At 44.3% G+C, this 20,915-nt stretch overlaps 1 protein-coding gene across 1 annotated transcript in view; it reads right to left on the bottom strand.

Moving 5' to 3' along the window:
* Nucleotides 1-19,402, bottom strand: part of LOC132394450 (H-2 class II histocompatibility antigen, E-S beta chain-like) — a 35,693-nt gene extending 16,291 nt beyond the window's left edge. The window contains exons 1-2 of the mRNA XM_059970622.1: nucleotides 19,251-19,402; nucleotides 2,461-2,727 (exon numbers count right to left, since the gene is read on the bottom strand). Of these exons, the coding sequence (XP_059826605.1) occupies nucleotides 2,461-2,727; nucleotides 19,251-19,350 (367 nt within the window). The 5' untranslated portion in view covers nucleotides 19,351-19,402. The remainder of the gene's footprint in view (nucleotides 1-2,460; nucleotides 2,728-19,250) is intronic.
* Between the last annotated feature and the right edge of the window lie 1,513 nt (nucleotides 19,403-20,915).

The raw sequence follows: 20,915 nt of genomic DNA, 5'->3' as shown, positions 1-20,915 counted from the left end.
GAGTGTTTTCCATGTTGATGAGGATGAGTACAAATGACTAATTTACAATAATTTAATTGTGAAAGTGCGCTTGATTTATGGTACAATTTCATTGGAGCTCTGAACTACTCATCAATTTTATTGGTCTTGCTATGATCCCAGCCCCCTTGAGAGGGGGAGAGGGGGAGAGGGGGAGAGGGGGAGAGGGGGACAGGGGGAGAGGGGGACAGGGGGAGAGGGGGACAGGGGGAGAGGGGGACAGGGGGAGAGGGGGACAGGGGGACAGGGGGACAGGGGGACAGGGGGACAGGGGGACAGGGGGACAGGGGGACAGGGGGACAGGGGGACAGGGGGACAGGGGGACAGGGGGACAGGGGGACAGGGGGACAGGGGGACAGGGGGACAGGGGGACAGGGGGACAGGGGGACAGGGGGACAGGGGGACAGGGGGACAGGGGGACAGGGGGACAGGGGGACAGGGGGACAGGACTATTTTCAAACGTATTTATTGATAAAGGGACACAAAAGTAGGGTTAATACAAACATTCAGAGACAATAGTCGCTGTTATTCTGTATCCCTGGTGGGACCTGCAATTTGACACGTTTCTCTCTCTCTCTGACTGGGTCTACTGACCCCCCCCCCCCCCACCTTTCGACGGGTGCTCTTGCCATTCTCACAAAGGAGGGGGCTGGGATCATAATACAAATTGCACGTCCCACCAGGGATACAGAATAAGATGCCAGCAGCTATTGTCTCATGGAGACCACGGGAAAAGCCCTCGGGCAAGGTGGGCTGGTTGAGAGAGAGATTGCATCATCCCAACCTGATTGACACCTGCGACCCCGTGAGGAAGTATAAAGGAGGGTCTCAGGGGGACAGCCCCTCGGACGCAGCAAGAAGACACGAGAGTGTCCCTCAGCAGCGGGAAGCCATTCTGAAGGAAGCCACATGCGTTAGATTCCGGGATTGGAATCTGTGGCTGGAATCACAGGAAACCGCTTTTAACTAACATCGGGGAGAGGAAACCAACGCTCCCCCGATTTCACGGAAGATTCATCAAGACTCGGCAAGTTCTTCCTCTTCTCCCCCAATCTCTCTCTCTCGGTCGCCCCACGTGAAACCCAACGATTTCCAACAGGCTAAGGCCGGCAGACTTTCTGAGTGACTTTTATATTTCCAACGGACAATCCATTAACCCCTAGACAACAGCAGAGCTCATTTAATGATGAGTATTACTATACCCGCGCTTTAGATTGAGTGTTGATGAAGTGCACTATCTGAATGTCTGTATTAACCCTACTTTTGTGTCCCTTTATAAATAAAACGTTTGAAAATGGTGACATCAGACTTCAACGGACCTCTATCTTTGCTGGTAAGTTCTCCAGTTACGGGATTCATAACAGTCTACTGTTGCGAGGCAAAATGTTTTTGGCGGCATGAAAAAAAACATGCATTAGCCGCACCGTAGTATAGGACGCAGTGTTGCTGCAGTGTTCAAAGCGTGGGAAAAAAGTAGCGGCTTATAGTCCGGAATTTACGGTACGTGTGCAGCCAGAAGAGATTTAGTTTAACTTGGCATTTGGTTTGCTACAGTTATTGGAGGTCAAAAGGTCTGTTCCATGTTTTAACTGAAAAGGAAACAATGCATTTTTATCTCACTCGATTGTAAAGAAAGGCAGCTGTTACCACTATATCATGAATAAAGGAATGAATTGGGAAGCTGCCAACCAGTTGACTTCACAGGCAAGAAATGGCCATGTGGTGGGGGGTGGGGAGAACAAAGACAAGGACAATACATTTGTGCAGGTACAAAGCAAGAATGAAACAGAAGACTTTTCAGCCCCTGTGCCAACTATCATTCAATTAGACAATGGCTTATTTTCTACTTCTGCACCAACTTCATACTCCTTGCCTTTTAAATTTACATAGCAATACATTCAAGGAATACAGAACAACTAGCAGCCCTTCTGGGCTGAGAATGCCACCATTCCTGGAAATAACCCAGTGAATACCTGTTGCACTACCCCTGTTACAGGTATATCCTGCCTTCCAAGTTTGCCATGTCAGTTTATCAGGCATCTCAGTTGGTGTTACTAGAAATGTGGACTTGGTCAGCATGGAAACTGGGCCAAAGGCTTGTTTGTGCTCTGGAACTGACCCTCGGGGCCCCGTCTCTGCAGTTAGTTCATGATTCAAGCCTCAAAATCTGGAATGCCAAGCCACCCACTTTTTTTTATTAAAGTGGGGTTAGATCCCTGAGCCTGGTAGACAAATCCTGGGGGGGGGGGGGGGGGGGGGGGGGGGAGGGGAGTGGTGCAGGGCTGAAGAGATGAGGGATCATAGTTTAGTGTTAATAGCTGCTATTGGGGCTGCAGTGTATGCATCTCCCACCCAGGATGACCTAGATACTTGGGACCTCCCCAGTATTGGGACAACTTCAGGGAGCCAACAATTCCTTCCTCGCATCACAATTCCACTTACCACGCCGGGGCAGCACCCATTTTTCATCGATGGGGATGTTTTGCTTACACACACGGATCCCGTCCTCATACGTTGCTTCCGCAATCTCTTTGTTCCACCTGTTTACATTTCCCTGCATCCACGTCTTTACTGCCACAAACTTCTTCAGGTCAAAGTCATAGTAGTCAATCAGCTCCTTGTTGTAGTAATCCTGGTAGATGTAGATCCATTCTCCAGTGGCGCTGCTGTTAAACCGACAACCGCCCACGAAGTAACCAGAGTTGGCCCCTGGAAGAAAGACAGTTATTCCCACACCAAACACCACTGCTCTGGTTCAGAGGAGCCACTCCCCTGAGGGATGGCAGGTCATCTCTTCCCCCCCCACACTGGACTGTGCAACCTGCACCTCACGAGTGGTCCCATCCCACAACCCGAGGGCCTAAGCCCATTGGGGGCAGGAGGGGCAACTGTTGCCATAAATATTAAATCTACCCCAGTCCACTGGTGGGCATGTCCACTGTTCCTGCTGTTCCCACAGTGGTGACAAGGGTAGTGGTAACTAGTTAAGGGAGTGCCTGTCAAGACGCTGGGCTCTTTTTGCAGTTCAGTTGGTCTTTTTCACATTGGTTGTTCGCCCATCTTGTTGTGTTTTTCAATTGATTCTATTGTTTCATTGCTTACTTTAAATGCGCACAAGTGAATGAATCTCATAGTACATGTAATTTAATAATAAAGTTACTTGAACGTCTGAGGGGTACTGAACTGTATTAGTATGCAAGGTGAGGGAGTTTGATGGCAGTTGTGATGTGCAGTGAAGCTGGGCCCAGATTTAATTATGGAGGAAATGCAAAACAAGATAAGCAGAGGAAGTGACCAGGTAAGAGGATTATGGAATGCTCAGGGACAACAATGAGCATAGGACAGAGAAAAACACTCTTCCAGACCATCATTTGCTAACAGGGAACTTTGCTCAGTTTGGTATGATGGGATTTTATTTATTAAGTAGGTTGAGATCTGTATGTGGGATTGTTGTATTAAATACCATTGACTTTGAGAGCTAGGGGAGATGCTACTCACAATCAAGTTCTGGCAGGTACATCAGATCTGTGCTGGAATCTACAAGGATCACTGGTTGAATCTTCTACAGCCATTAAACTGGACTTGCACTCTGCTGGGTGCCTGTAGTTCAATGAAGCTTGTTTTACAGAGCCATGGTCATTTGTGTGGAAATAAATCATTACTCAAATGTTGGCTTTTACCTCAGTAGTGGATTGAGGCAGACTGGGCCCCTGGTTTAAACAGCAGGGCTCAATAAAAGGCATGTCCCTTACAGGGCAAATAGGAACTGTCAGCATTGGTTAAACCCTGTAATATTCACAGCTGAGGTGAAGAATTTTGAACATATTGGTCAATTAACATCTCATTATCAGAGACACAGTAGGAAAACAACTATCTACATTTGAGGTTTCCTTTCATGTATACATGTCAGTTATGTAAACCATTAAATCCAAAATCAGTTAATACCATATCTAGCTCAGGATGGCCGTGTCTGTGCAAAGTAGTCCAACAGCAAGGAGGAAATGGGGTACAACAGGATACATACTCCACTGGGGCAGGAGGATTTGGTTCAGGTAAACTGGAAATAGGTTGGCAATCTAAACTACTGAAGCTATTCTTCAGAAGGGAGATTGTTCAGTCCAGGTACATTCCCACTGGGGATGGTAGAGCAACCAATGCAAAAATTATAAATGCTGAAGCCCACAGGTTAGATAGTATCTATGGTGATAAACTATTTCAAGGCATCACAATGTCCCTTGCCAGCCCTGATCAAAAGTCATCACCATAAAATGCAACCAAATTGTGGTTGACAGGTCAGTCACCTTAGTACCAAGACATCCTGCAGGACAGGGCCCTGGGACCAGCCAGCTACAACTGCTTCATCAGTGACCTTCCTTCCATGGCAAGGTCAGGAAAATAGGGGAAGTTCAATGATAATGTCATAAGGTTTAATTCTGAATACAATTCCTCACCAAATGAAGCAGGGCTCACCTATAAGGCAGGAAAACCTAGACCATATTCAGTTGACTGATGAAGCAGCTAACGTTATTGGCACAACTGTCAGGTATGGTCTCCAATGCACATTTAACCTCCCCTTGACATCTAGTGATATTACCAGCACTACCAGCCCCTGCCCCCCCACCATTAACATTCTGGGAAACAGCAATCACCACCAGTGCACTCAAATACTATGGCTACACCAACAGCTCTGAGACTGGGTATTTAGTGGTGAGTGCCTTCTCCTGATGCCCCAACAGGGACAAACCCAGGGATTCCCATCTTCACAGCTCTACCCCCCTCACCAGCTCAAGGCACTGACTCATCACCATACCCAAGGCAATTAGGGATGCACGTTGTTCATGTCAGCCACTTCCAGATACCAAATAACATCTTGCCAAGTACATTTATGCAATACTTGGCATCCCCAAAAACGATGAATTAGAAACAATGATTATCAGGTTGATTATACAAGTTTGGACATAGGTGAAAGAAACAAGGATGGTAGCTTGCCTCCCAGGTGCCAGGGTTCATGATGTTTCAGAGTGCAACCACAATATCCTGAAATAGGAGGGCCAGAGGTCATTGCACATATTGGTACCAACGACATGGGAAGAAAAAGGGTGGAGGCTCTGAAAGCAGAATACAGGGAGTTCCTGAAGGACAGGGAAATGGGGCAAACAGCCAAGATCAAGTACAAAGTGATCCATTCCAGATTCACCGAGGAAGGCAGAAGGTGGAGCAGGAAATTGCAAAGACACCTGCCAGCCTTTCTATAAGAAACAGTGTCAAGCACTGGAGAAAAGCAAATAATGTAATCTTCTGGGAAAAGGATACAGGGACAAATCCAGCAGTCAATTAAATCTCAAGCAGCACTTCAAGATCAAACCAGACTAGGCTGATCAATACTTTAAGCCAGCAAGATCATGACTGACCAAATATTATCCTTCATGAATAACAGATTGCCTGTACTTAATATTTTTATCAGGTTGTAATTTCCCTTCACTAGCTGTGCTTTTGAACCAACTGTACAACCTGGTGCTTATGCTGCATCCTGGGGCATTTGGTGAGCCAAAGTCCTGGGAAATGGTCACAGTGGCCATTGCTGGAGCAGATTTGGGGTTTGATTGAGGCAGCAGGGCCCAGGCCCAGCCCAAGATGGAGGATTGAGCTGAAGTTTGGCCAATTTAAAGGCCAATTTATACTTGTGCGTCACATCTACGCCATAGGTGTCGCGTACCCTGCACAGTAGGGGTGACCTGCACCTCTCCAGAAAAGTTACGTATTGTGGTGACGCAGACTGCAACAACTGTGATGGTCCGCTTGGTAGCATTGCATTTCTCTTGTCTATAGGCATATACTGTGTGTACACTGATGCAAAATAAACAGTTGGAGACGATGAACCAAATCTTTAAATCTACCTGCCGACATCCGAAAATATTTGAAATGCATTTCCTCATTCATGTCTCTCAGTGGCCGGACAAGCACAGAAAATTCATCCTCCTCCTGCCTCAATCCATTCAATGGTCTTGCATACCATCTCCTCTGACGTCTTCTCTTTTCTGCGTTGCAGTAATTTCAATAAAAGTAACCCTTGTTCAACATTTGTTAGCTCCAACATGTGCTCAGTCGCCATTAGAAACCTCAGTGCCAACTAGCATTTTGGCAGTGAATTGCAGAGTGACGCAGACACATCAACACAGGTATAAATGCTCACAACAGCACAAGCAACTTACGAAGGCTACTTTGCATTAGAATAAATCAGAGTGCCTGTCCAGATCGAAAAGATCAGGGTATTAGATCCAGGGACGAGGGATGGGCCAGTATTCAGCTTGCTGCTCCATGTGATTTACTTGCTTCTGTAGCTGTGGCCTACAGCCATTAGATTTGCAACAGTGAACTGGCTTCATGGCTTTAGACTCACTTTCAGGAGCTAGGAGGTTCATGCTCTGAGTATAACTTATTTACTTTAATTATTTGCTGATTTTTCCTGCACATTGGGTCTTTGACAGTCTTTGTACTGGCTTTTTTTTTCCAAAAAAAGTTCTATTGGTTCTATTGCTCGTTTTGTGGTTGCCTACATGACGACAAATCTCAAGGTTGTTTACAGTAGAGTATACATGCAATAATAAAAGTACTTTGAACATCTGTTATGTCTACCCACTGCCTCCAATAATAGAGAAAACAATCCAAATTTGCTTCTTTATAGCCAATACTTTAATCCAGGCAACATCCAGTTGTACCTTTTGCTCAGCTTTTCCAAGGCCTCCACACCCTTACAATGTGTGACCAGAGCTGCCCACCATACTCCAAATGTGGCTCAAGTAAACCAATTCAACACCAATGGACAAAGCCAAACATGCCATACACCTCTTTACCACCCTGGACAAACCATTTTCTCATTACCACTACCAGGAAAGTGGTACCACAAGACTGGAGCAGAATTAGGCCATTCAGCCCATCAAGTCCAGTACACTATTTCATCATGGCAGATACCACTCAACCCCATACACCCGCCTTCTCACCACATCCTCTGATGCCCTAACCTATCAGAAAACTATCAATTTCCACCTTAAATATATACATGGACTTTACCTCCACCACAATCTGTGGCAGAGCATTCCACAGATTTACTACTCTGGCTAAAAAAAATCCTCCATACCCCTGTTTTAAAGGGTTGCCCCTCAATTTTGAGGCAGTGCCCTCTAGTTCTGGACACCCTACCATAGGAAACACCCTCTCCACATCCACACTATCCTTTCAAAATTTGGTAGGTTTCAATGAGATCCACACATTCCAAATTCCAGTGTGTACAGGCCCAAAGCTGCCAAATGCTCCTCTGATATTAACCCCTTCATTTCCAGAATCATCCTAGCCAACCTATGATGTGCTGGCCATTATAGAGACTTCAATGGCTCGGACGGGAATGGTTACTTCAAGTGCCGGTTTTAGATTTTTCAGAAAGGACAGGGAGGGAGGCAAAAGAGGTGGGGGCATGGCACTGTTGATCAGAGATTGTGTCAAGGCTGCAGAAAATGGGGACGCCATGGAGGGGTTGTCTATAGAGTCTCTGTGGGTGGAGGTTAGGAACAGGAAGGGGTCAATACCTCTACTGGGTGTTAATAGGTTGTTCAGTAGTAACAGGGATATCGAGGAGAAGATAGGAAAACAGATCCTGGAAAGGTGTAACAATAAGAGTTGAGATGGGAGATTTTAATTTCCCAAATATTGATTGGCATCTCCCCTAGTGCAAGGGGTGTAGATGGGGTAGAATTTGTTGGGTGTGTTCAGGAAGGTTTCTTGAAAATTTGTAGATAAGCCTACAAGAGGGGAGGCTGTACTTGATTTGGTATTGGGAAATTAACCTGGTCTGGTGTCAGATCTCTCAGTGGGAGAGCATTTTGGAGATAGTGATCATAATTCTATCTCCTTTACAATAGTGTTGGAGAGATATAGGAACAGACAAGTTTGAAAAGCATTTAATTGGAGAAAGGGGAATTATGAATTGGAAACAGGTGTTCTCAGAAAAGTACAGAAGAAATGTGGCAAGAGTTCAGGGGATATTTGTGTGGAGTTCTGCTTAGGTACGTTCCAATTAGACAGGGAAGTTATGGCAGTGTACAAAGGCTGTAATAAATCTAGTCAAGAGAAAAGCTTACAAAAGGTTTAGAGAGCTAGGTAATGTTAGAGATCTAGAAGGCTAACAGGGAGGAGCTTAAAAAGGAAATTAGGAGAGCCACAAGGGGCCATGAGAAAGTCTTGACAGGCATGATTAAGGAAAACCCCCAAGGCATTCTACAAGTATGTGAAGAGCAAGAGGATAAGACTTGGAAGAATAGGACCTATCAAGTGTGACAGTGGGAAATTGTATGGAAACAGAGGAAATAGCAGAGGTACTTAATGAATACTTTACTTCAGTATTCACTATGGAAAAGTATCTTGGTGATTGTAGCGATGACTTGCAGCAGACAGTAAAGCTTTAGCATGTAGATATGGAGGATGCACTGGAGCTTTTGGAAAGCATTAAGTTGGATAAGTCATCGGGACTGAATGAGATGTACCCCAGGCTACTGTGAGAGGTGAGGGTGGAGATTGCTGAGCCTCTGGCGATGATCATTGAATCATCAATGGGAACTGGAAAGGTTCTGGAGGATTGCGGATGTTGTTCCTTTATTCAAGAAAGGGAGTAGAGATAGCCCAGGAAATTATAGACCAGTGAGTTTTACCTCAGTTGGAGAAGATCCTGAGAGGCAGGACTTATGAACATTTGGAGAGGCATAATGTGATTAGGAATAGTCGGCATGGCTCTGTGAAAAGCAGGTCGTGCCTTACGAGCCTGATTGAATTTTTGAGGATGTGACTAAACACATTGTTGATGGTAGAGCAGTAGATTTCATGTATATCGATTTCAGCAAGGCATTTGACAAAGTACCCCATGCAAGGCTTATTGAGAAAGTAAGGAAGCTTGGGATGCAAGGGGAAATTGCTTTGTGGATCCAGAACTGGCTTGCCCACAGAAAGCAAAGAGTGGTTACAGTCAGGTCATGGAGGTCAGTCAGCAGTGGAGTGTCTCAGTGATCTGTTCTGGGACCCTTGCTCATTGTGATTTTTTATAAATGACCTGGATGAAGGAGGGATGGGTTGTTAAGTTTACTGACAAAGGTTGGAGGTGTTGTGGATAGTATGGAGGGCTGTCAGAGGTTACAGCAGGATGTCAATAGGGTGCAAAACTGGGCTGAGAAGTGGCAGCTGGAGTTTAACCCAGATAAATGTGAAGTTGTCCATTTTGATAGGTCAAATATAATAGCAGAATATAGTACTAATGGTAAGAATATTGGCAGTGTGGAGGATCAGAGGGATCTTGGGGTCCGAGTCCATAGGATGCTCAAAGCGGCTGCGCAGGTTGACTCTGTGGTTAAAGTGGTGTATGGTGTATTGAATTTCATCAATCGTGGAATTGAATTTAGGAGCAGAGAGATAATGTTGCAGCTATATAACCATATAACAATTACAGCATGGAAACAAGCCATCTCGGCCCTTCTATTCTGTGCCAAATGCTTACTCTCACCTAGTCCCACCTATATGCACTCAGCCCATAACTCTCCATTCCTTTCCTGTCCATATACTTATCCAATTTATTTTTTTTTATATAAATGACAAAAAATACCTGCCTTTACCACTTCTACTGGAAGCTCGTTCCACACAGCTACCACTGAGTAAAGATCCCCCTCATGTTACCCCTAAACTTCTGCCCCCTAACTCTCAACCCATGTCCTCTTGTTTGAATCTCCCCTATTCAATGGAAAAAGCCTATCCACATCAACTCTATCTATCCCCCTCATAATTTTAAATACTTCTATCACATCCCCCCTCAACCTCCTACGCGTGAAAGAATAAAGACCTAACTTGTTCAACCTTTGCCTGTAACTTAGGTGCTGAAACCCAGGTAACGTTCTACTAAGTGGATTGGGGAGCATGCCTTATGAGAATAGGTTGAGTGAACTCGGCCTTTTCTCCTTGGAGAGGAGGAGGATGAGGGCTGACCTGATAGAAGTGTACAAGATGAGAGGCATTGATTATGTGATTATATTGATTATTGATTGTAGTCAGAGGCTTTTTCCCCAGGGCTGAAATAGTTGCCACAGGAGGACACAGGTTTAAGGTGCTTAGGAGTAGGTACAGTGGAGATGTCAGGGGTAAGTTTTTTTTTTAAAAACTCAGTGGTGAGTGCGTGGAATGGGCTGCGAACAACTGTGGTGGAAGCGGAAACAATAGGGTCTTTTAAGAGACTTTTGGATAGGTACATGGAGCTTAGAAATAGAGGGCTATAAGTAAGCCTAGTAATTTCTAAGGCAGGCACATGTTCGGCACAACTTTTGGGCCAAGGGGTCTGTATTATGCTGTAGGTTTTCTATGTAACCTCCTCTGGACTCTCTCCAATGACAGCACATCGTTTGAGAAATAGTATTGTCAAAAGTTTTGGGCCCCAAGTGCAGCCTGACTAGTTTCTTATAAAGGCTCAGCATCATTTCCTTGTTTTTATACTCAATTCCCCTTGAAATAAATGCCAACATTGCATTTGCCTTCTTTACCACAAACTCAATCTGTGAATTAACCTTCTGGGAGACTTTCACAAGGACTCCCAAGTTCCTCAGCACCTCTGACATTTGAGCCTTCTCCCTATTCACAAAGTAGATAAAGAACTGCAGTGCTGACTATTTCACCAAAATGCATCATCATACATTTCCCCAAACTATTCCATCTGACACTGTTTGCCCATTCTTCCAATTTGTCCAAGTCCTGTTACAATTACATTGCTTCTTCAGCACTATCTATTCCTCCACCTATCTTTGCATTATCCACAAACTTTGCCACAAGGTCATCAATTCCATTATCTGAAACATTGACAAACAATGTTAAAAGTAGCAGTCCCAATACTGACCCCAGAGAAACACCACTAGTCACTGGCAGCCAACCAGAAAAGGCCCTCTGTATTCCCACTCACTGGCTCTTGCCTGACAGCCATTCCACTGTCCATGCCAGTATTTTTGTTGTAATGTCATAAGATTTTAACTTAAGCAGCCTCAAGTGTCACCTTATCAAATACCATCTGAAAGCCTAAGTAAATGACATCCACTGCCTCTCCTTTGTCCACCCTGCTTGTTACTTCCTTGAACTCTATAACAGATTTGTCAGGCAATATTTCATTTCACAGAAACCATGCTGACCGTCTTATTTTATCATTAGTCTCCAAGTACCTCAAAACCTCATCCTCAGACTCCCAATACTTTTCCAAACACTGAGTTTAAGCTAACTGACTTTTAATTTCCTTTCTTATGCCTTCCTCCCATCTTAAAGAGAGGAATGATATTTGCAATCTTCCAGTCCTCCAGGGCCATGCCAGAATCAAGTGATTATTGAAAGATCATGACCATTTTATCTGTTATCTCTTCAGCAACCACTCAGGACTCTGGGATGTAGTCCTTCTGGTCCCAGCTGACTTATCCAACTTAAGAGCTTTGCAGTTACCTAGCACTTTTTGCCCTTTGAAATAGCAAAGACACTCATGAACCTTTGACACACTGCAAGTGTCTTCCAGTGCAGTCAGATGCAAAGTACCCATTATGCTCATCTGCCACTTCTTTGAACCCTTTGACTACATCACCAGCATCATTTTTCCAGTGGTCCAATATCAATTCTCACCTCCTTTTTACTCAAAACTGAAAAAACTTTTGGTATCCTGGTTTATATTGGCTAGTCTGCCCTCATTTCGTATTTTCCCTTAGCTTTTATCAGTTGCCTTTTGTTGGATTTTAAAAGCTTCTAATCATCCAACTTCCCAATCAATTTTGCTACTTTAAATGCCCTTTCCTTGGCTTTTATGCAGTCCTTAACTTGCATTGTCAGCCAGTTAGCTAGCCCTGCCATTTGAGAACTTCTGTGGAAGATGTCTATCCAGTGCTCTGTGAGCCATTCTGAGAAACTTCAGCCATTTCTGCTTGGCCATCATCCTTGCCAGCATTCTCCTCCAATCTACTTGGGCAAGCTCCTCTTGTATGCCTCTAATTCCCTTTACTCCATTGTGTTACAGATGCATGCAAGTCATGCTTCTCCCTCTCAAGTTTTTGTACTAATTCAATCATCATGATCACTGCCTCCTAAGGGTTCCTTTACACCAAGCTCCCTAATAAGATCTGATTTATTACACCTAATCTAAGATAGCCTTTCCCCAAGTAGGCTCAAGCACAAGGTGCTCTAAAAAGCCATCTTGTAGGCATTCAATTTCCCTCTTGCCATCCAACGCCAACCTGATTTTCCTAATCCCCTTATAATTGTGCCATTACCCTTATTACATACCTTTTCCAGCTCCCTTTGCAATCTCAACCCCACATCATGGCTACTATTTGGAAGCAATACAAGAATTTAAAACCCATAATATTTTTAGGAGCAATTTCTATATTCTGCCTTGAAATTCAACCTCCCAAAGTGCATCTCTTCACATTTCTCCAAGTTGAACTCCATCTGCCACAGCAGCCCAGCTCTGCACCCCTTCAATGTCCTGTTCTAATTTACAAACCTCTACTGTCCACAACTCCAACCTTGATGTCATCTTCAAATCTATTAATCCACCCTTCCTCTTCATCATCCAATTCATTTATACACATTTAAAAAACCAAAGCAGGGTTCCTGCATAACACCATGGTCACCTACCTCTAGGCAGAATATGCTCCTTCCTTTGCCTTTTATGGGCAAGCCAATTCTGTATTGACACAGCCAAGTTTCCCTGGATCCCATACACCTGGGTTTCTGAATTAGGAACAGTAACAGCTTGCTAAAAGCCATCAAGCCACATTCACTGTTCCACCTTCAACAATCTGCTTTGTCACATCCTCCAAGAATTCAATTAGGCTCCTGAGGTTTGTCCTACCACTCAAAGCCATTGTGACTGTCCCTAATCAGATTATGCTTCTCCAAGTGCCCACAAATCATGTCTAAGAATCTTAGACATGGTTTACAAGTACTTAGAGGTGCTCTTGTCCAAGAATCTTAGACAGGAGCACTTACAGAATTGCTTTGAGTCCGTGGACTATAGACAAGGATTTATCTTAGGGTCTGAATGAATATGCTATAATTGTCACCAACTTCCTTAAAACCTGTGTGGATAAGCACATGCCTAAGAGAACATGGTGTACATTACTGAATCATACACTGGATGAACCAGGAGATTCAGTCTGCTGAAGGCTAGATCTGTGGCATTCGTGTCTGGTGACCCAGGACTATACAATACAGGTACGACTTAGAAGAGGGCCATCTCAACAGCAAAGGAACAATTCCAAATGAGGTTGGAGTCAGAATTGGAAGCACATCAACTCTAGTAGGGTTTGCAGGCTATTACATCATATAAAGCAAAAACTAATATGAATGGCAGTGATGCTTCACTCCCAGAAGAGCTCAAAGCCTTATGCAAGGGAGAATGAAACTATAGCTAAAAATCTCTACAGCATGTCTTGAGGACGATGTCAGAATGTCTTTCAAGAAGGCGAACCCTTGCAAGGCCACAGGCCTTGGTGTACCTGTTAGGGCTCTGAAACTTCGTGTCAACTATCTGACAGGTATGTTCAAAGACATTTTCAACCTCTCATTCCCATCCACTTTAAATGGGCAACCATCATACTAGTGCCCAAGAGTAGGGCGAGTTGCTGTAATGACTACCATCCAGTAGCACTTACATCACAGTGATGAAGTGCTTTGAGGGGTTGTTTTTAGCTAGAATCAACTCCTGCCCACTTGTGCCCACTGCAACTTGCATACTGCATAATAGGTCTACAGTGGCTCTTCACACAACCTTGGATCACCTGGACAATACAAATGTTTGTTAAGCTACTGTTATTGACTAGCTCAGTGAATAACCATCATTCCTACAGATCTGATCAAAAAGCTCTAAAACCTGGGTCTCTGTACCTCCTCCTGCAGCTGGATCCTTGATTTCCTCATCAGAAGAGGACAGTCTATGCAGATCAAAAATAACATGTCCACCTCATTGATGACCAACCCTGGCTAATGAGGATGTGCTCTTAACCCACTGCTCTTCTCTCTAACCCATGACTGTGTGGCTAGGCACAGATAAAATACCATCTACAAATTTGCTGATGGCTATTGGCAGAATTTCAGATTGTGATAAGGCAGCATACAGGAGACAGATAGCTAGTTGAGTGATGTTGCAGCAACAACCTTGCACTCGACAATATCAAGAAAAAAAATTGAGTGCAGACTTCAGAAAGGGCAAGACAAGAGAACAGAAGTGAAAGGAGTGAGCAATTTCAAATTCTTGGGTATCAACATCTGAAGATCTAGCCTGGGCCCAACATATTGATATTGATGTAGTTACTGTGGTGAACTACATATACCTGTCTGGACACCCCCCCCCCCCCACCCCCCCCCGCTGACTGCTCCTGTAGCTCCTCCCACTGACCGTGGCTCCTCCCTGGTATAAAGGCGATTGGAGACACCGCCCTGGCCTCAATCCCCAGGATGTAGTATGGTGGTTAATTGCTGCTTGTTCTTTCTTCCAGCCAATAAAAGCCTATATGTCACCTCACATCTCCAAAATTTATTGATGGTGCATCAGTTACAAAGTAGGCACAACAACAACAGTTTCATTAGGAATTGAGAATTGGCATGTAACAAGAAACACTCAAATTTCTACAGATGTACTGTGGAAAGCATTCTAACTGGTTGCATTACCGTCAGATTCAGGAGTGGGCAGGGGAAGAAAGACTGCACATGATCAAAATAAGAAATGCAGAAAGTTAGAAACTCAGTCAGCTCCATCAGGACACAAACCTCCCCAGCAACCAGGACATGGAGGAATGCCTCAAAAAGGCACCATCATTAAGGACCCCCATCAACAAGAACATGCCCTGTTTTCATTACTACCACTAGGGTGGTGCTACAGGAGCCTAAAGGCGCACACTCAACCATTCAGGAATAGCTTCTTCACTGCCAGACTTCTGAATGGACATTGAACCCATGAACACAACCCCACTATTTTTTCCTCTACACTACTTAATAAAAACACTAAATCACAGTAAGTGTATATATTGAAGTGAAATTATGTATTGCAATGTACTGCTACTGCATAACAAATTCATGACATACACCAATGATATTGAACCTGATTTTGATCCAATAATTTGCCCACCAATGAAGACTCACTGGTCTAATTCCCAGGGTTATACTTACAACCATTAGAATCAGAGTCAAAAACAGCACAGAAGTAGGCCTTTCAGCCCAAGCAGTCTATGCCATTTAAGCTGCCTACTCCCATCAAGCTGCACCAGGACCATAGCCCTCCATACCCCTACCATCTATGTAGGTATCCAAACTCCCCTTAAACATTGAAATAGAGCTCACACGGACTTCATGTGCTGGCAGTTCATTTGACATTCTCCAAACCTTCATGTTCCCTTCAAACCTCTCACCCATAAGCCATGACTTCTGGTTGTAGTACCACCCAACATCAGTGGAAAAGTCTGCTTGCATTTACCCTATCTATACCCCTTTCAAATCTCCTCAAGACTTCTAGCTCTTAAAAAAGTCTAAACTATTCAATCTTTGCTAATGACTCAGGTCCTCCAGTCCCAGTAACATCCTTGTATGTTTTCTCTGCACTCTTTCAAACTTATTTACATTTTTCCTCTAGGTAGGTGACCAAAACTGTACAGAATATTCAAAATTAGGCCTCACCAACATCTTGTACAATTTCAACCTAACATCTCATCTCCTGTACTCAAAACTCATTTTTGAAGGCCAATCTGTCAAAAGCATTCTTTGCAACCCTATGTGCATGTGACACCACCTTCAATGAATTATGGATCTGCATTCCTTTGTTCTACAATTCATTGCAATCTGTTGTGGTTGGTCCTACTGAAGTGCAAGACCTTACACTCAACCACATTAAATTTTATGTGCTATTTTTCAGTCCATTTGCCAATCTGGGCCACATCCTATTGAAAGCCAAGATAGTCTTCCTCCTTGTTCACTGCGCTCCCAACCCAGTTAAGCACACTGTCATTCAGATCGGTGATATTGATGACAAATAATAACAGACCCACCACCAATCCCTACGACATGCTTCCAATCAAAAAGGCAACCATTTCCTACCACTCTGGCTTCTCCCACCTTACCAAATCAAATTTAATACCTCATCTTAAATCTTAAAAAGATTTTTCTTGAAGAACCTCCCATGCAGGACTTTGTCAAGTGCCTTGCTCATGCCTGTGTAGACAAAACCTATTGCCTTACCAATAACTTTCAATAAAGCCATACCTACTTTCCTTAATGTCTATCCAAATACTTGTATTTCCTGTCCCTCAGAATGCCTTCCAATAGGTTTCCCACTACTGACATCAGGATCTCCAGTCTATAATTTCCAGGTGTATTTTTTTTTTTAAAAAGCCTTTCTTGAGCAGCAGAACTCTAGCTATCCTCCAATCCATCAGTACCTCAGCTGTAACCAAGGATGATTTAAGTATCTCAACTAAGCCTCAGCAATTTCTTGCCTTCCCCAGGGTCCAAGGGAATACCTTGTCAGACCTTGGGGGAGTTTGTCCACCCCGATTTGCCTCAGGACAGCAAACACCTTCTCTAATCTGTATCGGGACCACAAAGTTGATGCTGCTTTACCTCACTTCTATAGACTGCATCTATCTCCTGAGTAAATACAGACGTAAAAAAAATTAAAGTCATTTTAGCTCCACACATGGATCATCATTCTGAACTTCAAAGACTAATTTTGCCCCTTTGCTCTTAACACATCTGTAGAATCTCTCAAGATTCTCCTCTACCTTGTCCGCTAGGACAACCTCGTCTTTCAGCCTTCCTGATTTTTGTCTTAAGTTTTTTCTGGCTTGAACAGAATAAAATTTGTCACCATCCAATCATCTGATGCCATACCCCTGGCAAATAATTGCCATGTAATCGCTACCCTTAGTAAGAAGGGGTATATCTTGTCCAGGCCCAGACACTTAACTATCCTAATGTTTTTCAAAAGTTCCAGCACATCCTCCTCCAAGCATATCAGCCTGCTTTTCACTGTCCTTAAACATCAAGGTACCTCTCACTGGTCAAGATTGAAACGAAATCAGTCATTTTCTATGACCAATCCAATTTTGAATCTAATATACCAATCATGATCAAACATGATGAAATCTGCAGGTGCTGGAAATTCAGACAACACACAAAATGCTGGTGGAACACAGCAGGCCAGGCAGCATCTATAGGGAGAAGCTCTGTCGACGTTTTGGGCCATGACCCTTCATCAGGATTAACCGAAAGGAAAGATAGTAAGAGATTTGAAAGTAGTGGGGGGGGGGGGGGGAGGGGGAAATGCAAAATGATAGCAGAAGACCAGAGGGGGTGGGGTGAAGCTAAAAGCTGATTGGCGAAAGTGATACAGAGCTGGAGAAAGGAAAGGATCATGGGACAGGAGGCTTCGGGAGAAAGAAAGGAGGGGGAAGCACCAACGGGAGATGGAGAACAGGCAGGGTGATGGGCGGAGAGAGAAAACAAACAACTAAATGTCAGGAATGGGGTAAGAAGGGAAGGAGGGGCATTAACAGAAGTCAGAGAAGTCAATGTTCATGCCATCAGGTTGGAGGCTACCCAGCCAGTATACAAGGTGTTGTTCCTCCAACCTGAATTTGGATTCATTTTGACAATAGAAGAGGCCATGAATAGACATATCAGAATGGGAATGGGACGTGGAATTAAAATGTGTGGCCACTGGGAGATCCTGCTTTCTCTGGCAGACCAAGCATAGGTGTTCAGAAAAACGGTCTCCCAGTTTGTGTTGGGTCTCACCAATATATAAAAGGCCACACCGGGAGCAATGGACGCAGTATACCACACCAACACCAATATATATCATCCCACCCCCTTCGGTCTTCTATCATTTCACATTTCCCCCTCCCCCCCACTACTTTCAACTCTCTTACTACCTTTCCTTTCAGTTAGTCCTGATGAAGGGTCTCGGCCCAAAATATCGACAGTGCTTCTCCTTATAGATGTTGCCTGGCCTGCTGTGCTCCACCAGCATTTTGTGTGTGTTGTACCAATCATGATGGATGTTTTGTGCCTTAACCTTTTCAATCAGCCTACAAGTTGTCTCATAAAATCTTTACTGTAGACACACTACAATCATCTCCACTTTCACAAAAGTGAAAGTCTGCAAGACATGCCCCTATATTCTACAAGTTTGTGTATTGTGATCACAAGACCACATGTACAAGGTAACAAACCACCTGCCTCATCTATGATCACCATCTGGGTGGGAGTCACCTTATTTCCCCAAGGACACCACAAATTAGGTCATCCCTAGGTTTATTTTCAATTATGCACGATAAATAACATGGTTATTTTTTTACTGATTACCATAACCACACAGTAACATGCACTCAAGGCACCCAGATACCCATGCATTTTCTTTTTGAAATGTATATTTCAGATAATCTAAGAATGTAAGATTGAACACAACAAATCTCAAGAACCAGTAGTCTACGTTAAACTTTAAAAAAAAATGACCGTACACTGGACTCTCTAGCTTCCCCTTTTGGAAATGGTCCCTGGATTAGAACAACAAATAGAATCCCTCTCATGACAGAAAATAGAGAGGTACTGACCTATTACTTTAAAAATTTGCAAAATTTGTAAGAATGAGAAGTGGCGTTATTTACAATATTCTCCCAAGGGATTGCAAGCTAAGGAGTCTAAAAGCAGGAGAGCAGCTTTAATCTAACGCTATTCTAGTCTAATAAACTAGAGCGCGGGTGAGCCATTAGCATTCTCTTTAGAGGTCCGTAGGCTCAGTCATAACAGGAATATATTTTATAAATAGAGCCAAATGTCGTACTCCGTGCATTATTTGCCGTCTTTCCTCATACAGCGCAGATACATATTGCCCGATTTCTCGGTGGAAGAACGAAGACTATTGGAGAACCCCGAGACCTGGCGGGACATGATAAACAGGGCGTCGAGACAGGAACGCTCACAGGGAGACTAAAGAAACTAGATTTTAGAACAAAAAGCACCGAGGGATTGTCAACGCGCATCGCTGCAGCCCGAAATGTCGACAATTCTTTGCTTCTACGCTTATTACGGGAACCATTCAGTACCTCGACGATATTTGTATGCTACAGAGGCGACAGGCATCCCTGAGTAAGAACAATTCCAGAGCGACGATAAGCTCCAGTACTTACCAACCCCGACATTTCGCTGGCTGAGGAAGAATGCAATGCAGAGGAGACCGGTGCCCTTGAGCCCAGGGACACGCAGCCCAACAGATCCGTCCTTCATCATCAGAAGCTCTGAAACTACGGAAGTACATCGGCACCCACGGTTTAAATATAGAACCGGTAGAACAAACCAATCATAACTGGGCGCAGCGGAGCCAATCACAGCCAAGGTAAGAGAAACCAATCACAGTCAGGGAGAGGAAAACCAATCACCCTCTGGTTGGCAGAGTAGTGACAACTACAATGAGGTAAAACTCACCAGACACAAGTTATTAATTATATCTGTGGCCAAATGTATTAGGCAAATAACAACACATCAGGTGCTGGAGGAACATGGCAGGTCAGGAAATATCTGCTGAGAGAAAACAGTAAATCTTTCGGGCAGTGACCCTTCATCAAGGAAGTAGGAAATGGGCCAGTATAAACAGGTGGGACAAGAGCTAGCAGATGATAGGTGGATTCGGGTGAGTGGGGATTGATAGACAGATGGGAGAGTGGGAGTAATGACAAGCTGGGAGCTGAAAGGTGGAGGAGACACAAGAGTTAAAATGATGGAATCTGATAGCAAAGGAAGTGGTGGAAGGAACTGGTGGTAGGAGTATGTTGATGATAGGGAGAAGGAGGGGGAAAGGGAAAGAGGGTGTGATGCACCATCAATAACTCTCTGAGATGAGAGGCGAGATATCGGCTTTTATTGACTGGAAGAAAGAACAAGCAGCAATTGACCACCATGCTACATCCTGGAGACTGAGGGCAGGGCTCAGGCCCCAATCGCCTTTATACCGGGGTCCGTGGGAGGAGCCACAGGAGCAGTCAGCTGTGGGGGGGGGGGGGGGTTGTGTCCAGACAGGTATATGTAGTTCACCACAGGGTGATAGGGGTAGATGGATCTGGACAAAAGAGAAAAAGGCCGGTGGGGGGGGGGGGGGGGGGGATAGTTACCAGAAATTGGAAAGTTCCTTGTTCATACTGCTGTGTTGTAGAATGCCTAGGTGGAACACAAAGTGCAGCAAAGTATGATCCCATCACCAACCATAGTTTTCTCTCCCCATTTCACTTTCCATAAGGTGTCATTCTCTAGTCCATTTGGCTCTCCCCATCCATCCCCTTCCTCCCTCCTGCCCATGCACTGTCCTCTGTGCCAACAAGAAATGTTACACCTGTCTCCACACCTCTTACCTCATTACTATACAGAACCATAAACAGACTTTGCAGGTGAGGCAGATGTTCGCTTACAAATCCTCTTGCCTTGTTTATTACAAATGACCCTTCGGTTCAGCTTCCTTTACATTGGTAACTGGATGCTGACTGGGTAATTGCTTCATGAACCAGGTTGCAATCCATCTGGCATAGGCATCTGGGTTTCCCAGCTCCCAAACACTTTAATTCCCGTTTCCACACCTGTCTCTCTTTAGCATACTCCAACTCCTTCCAAGTTGATGGTAAATGAAAATTAGAGGAACAGCATCATATTCGACCTGGACAGTCTCCAACCCGATTTCATGAATGTGGAAATCTCAGGCTTCTGGTAGCTCCTCCTCTCTGTCTTTTTTTAATCTCCTCGTAATTCATATAGCCCCCATCACTCTAAATCTGCTCCCTATTCCACCAGCTCACACTCCTCCCTTT

The sequence above is a fragment of the Hypanus sabinus genome, chromosome 5, assembly GCF_030144855.1.
Source record: "Hypanus sabinus isolate sHypSab1 chromosome 5, sHypSab1.hap1, whole genome shotgun sequence".
Taxonomy (NCBI): domain Eukaryota; kingdom Metazoa; phylum Chordata; class Chondrichthyes; order Myliobatiformes; family Dasyatidae; genus Hypanus; species Hypanus sabinus.
The sequence above is the reverse complement of the archived record's forward strand: the minus strand, read 5'-3'. Positions and strand labels throughout refer to the sequence as shown.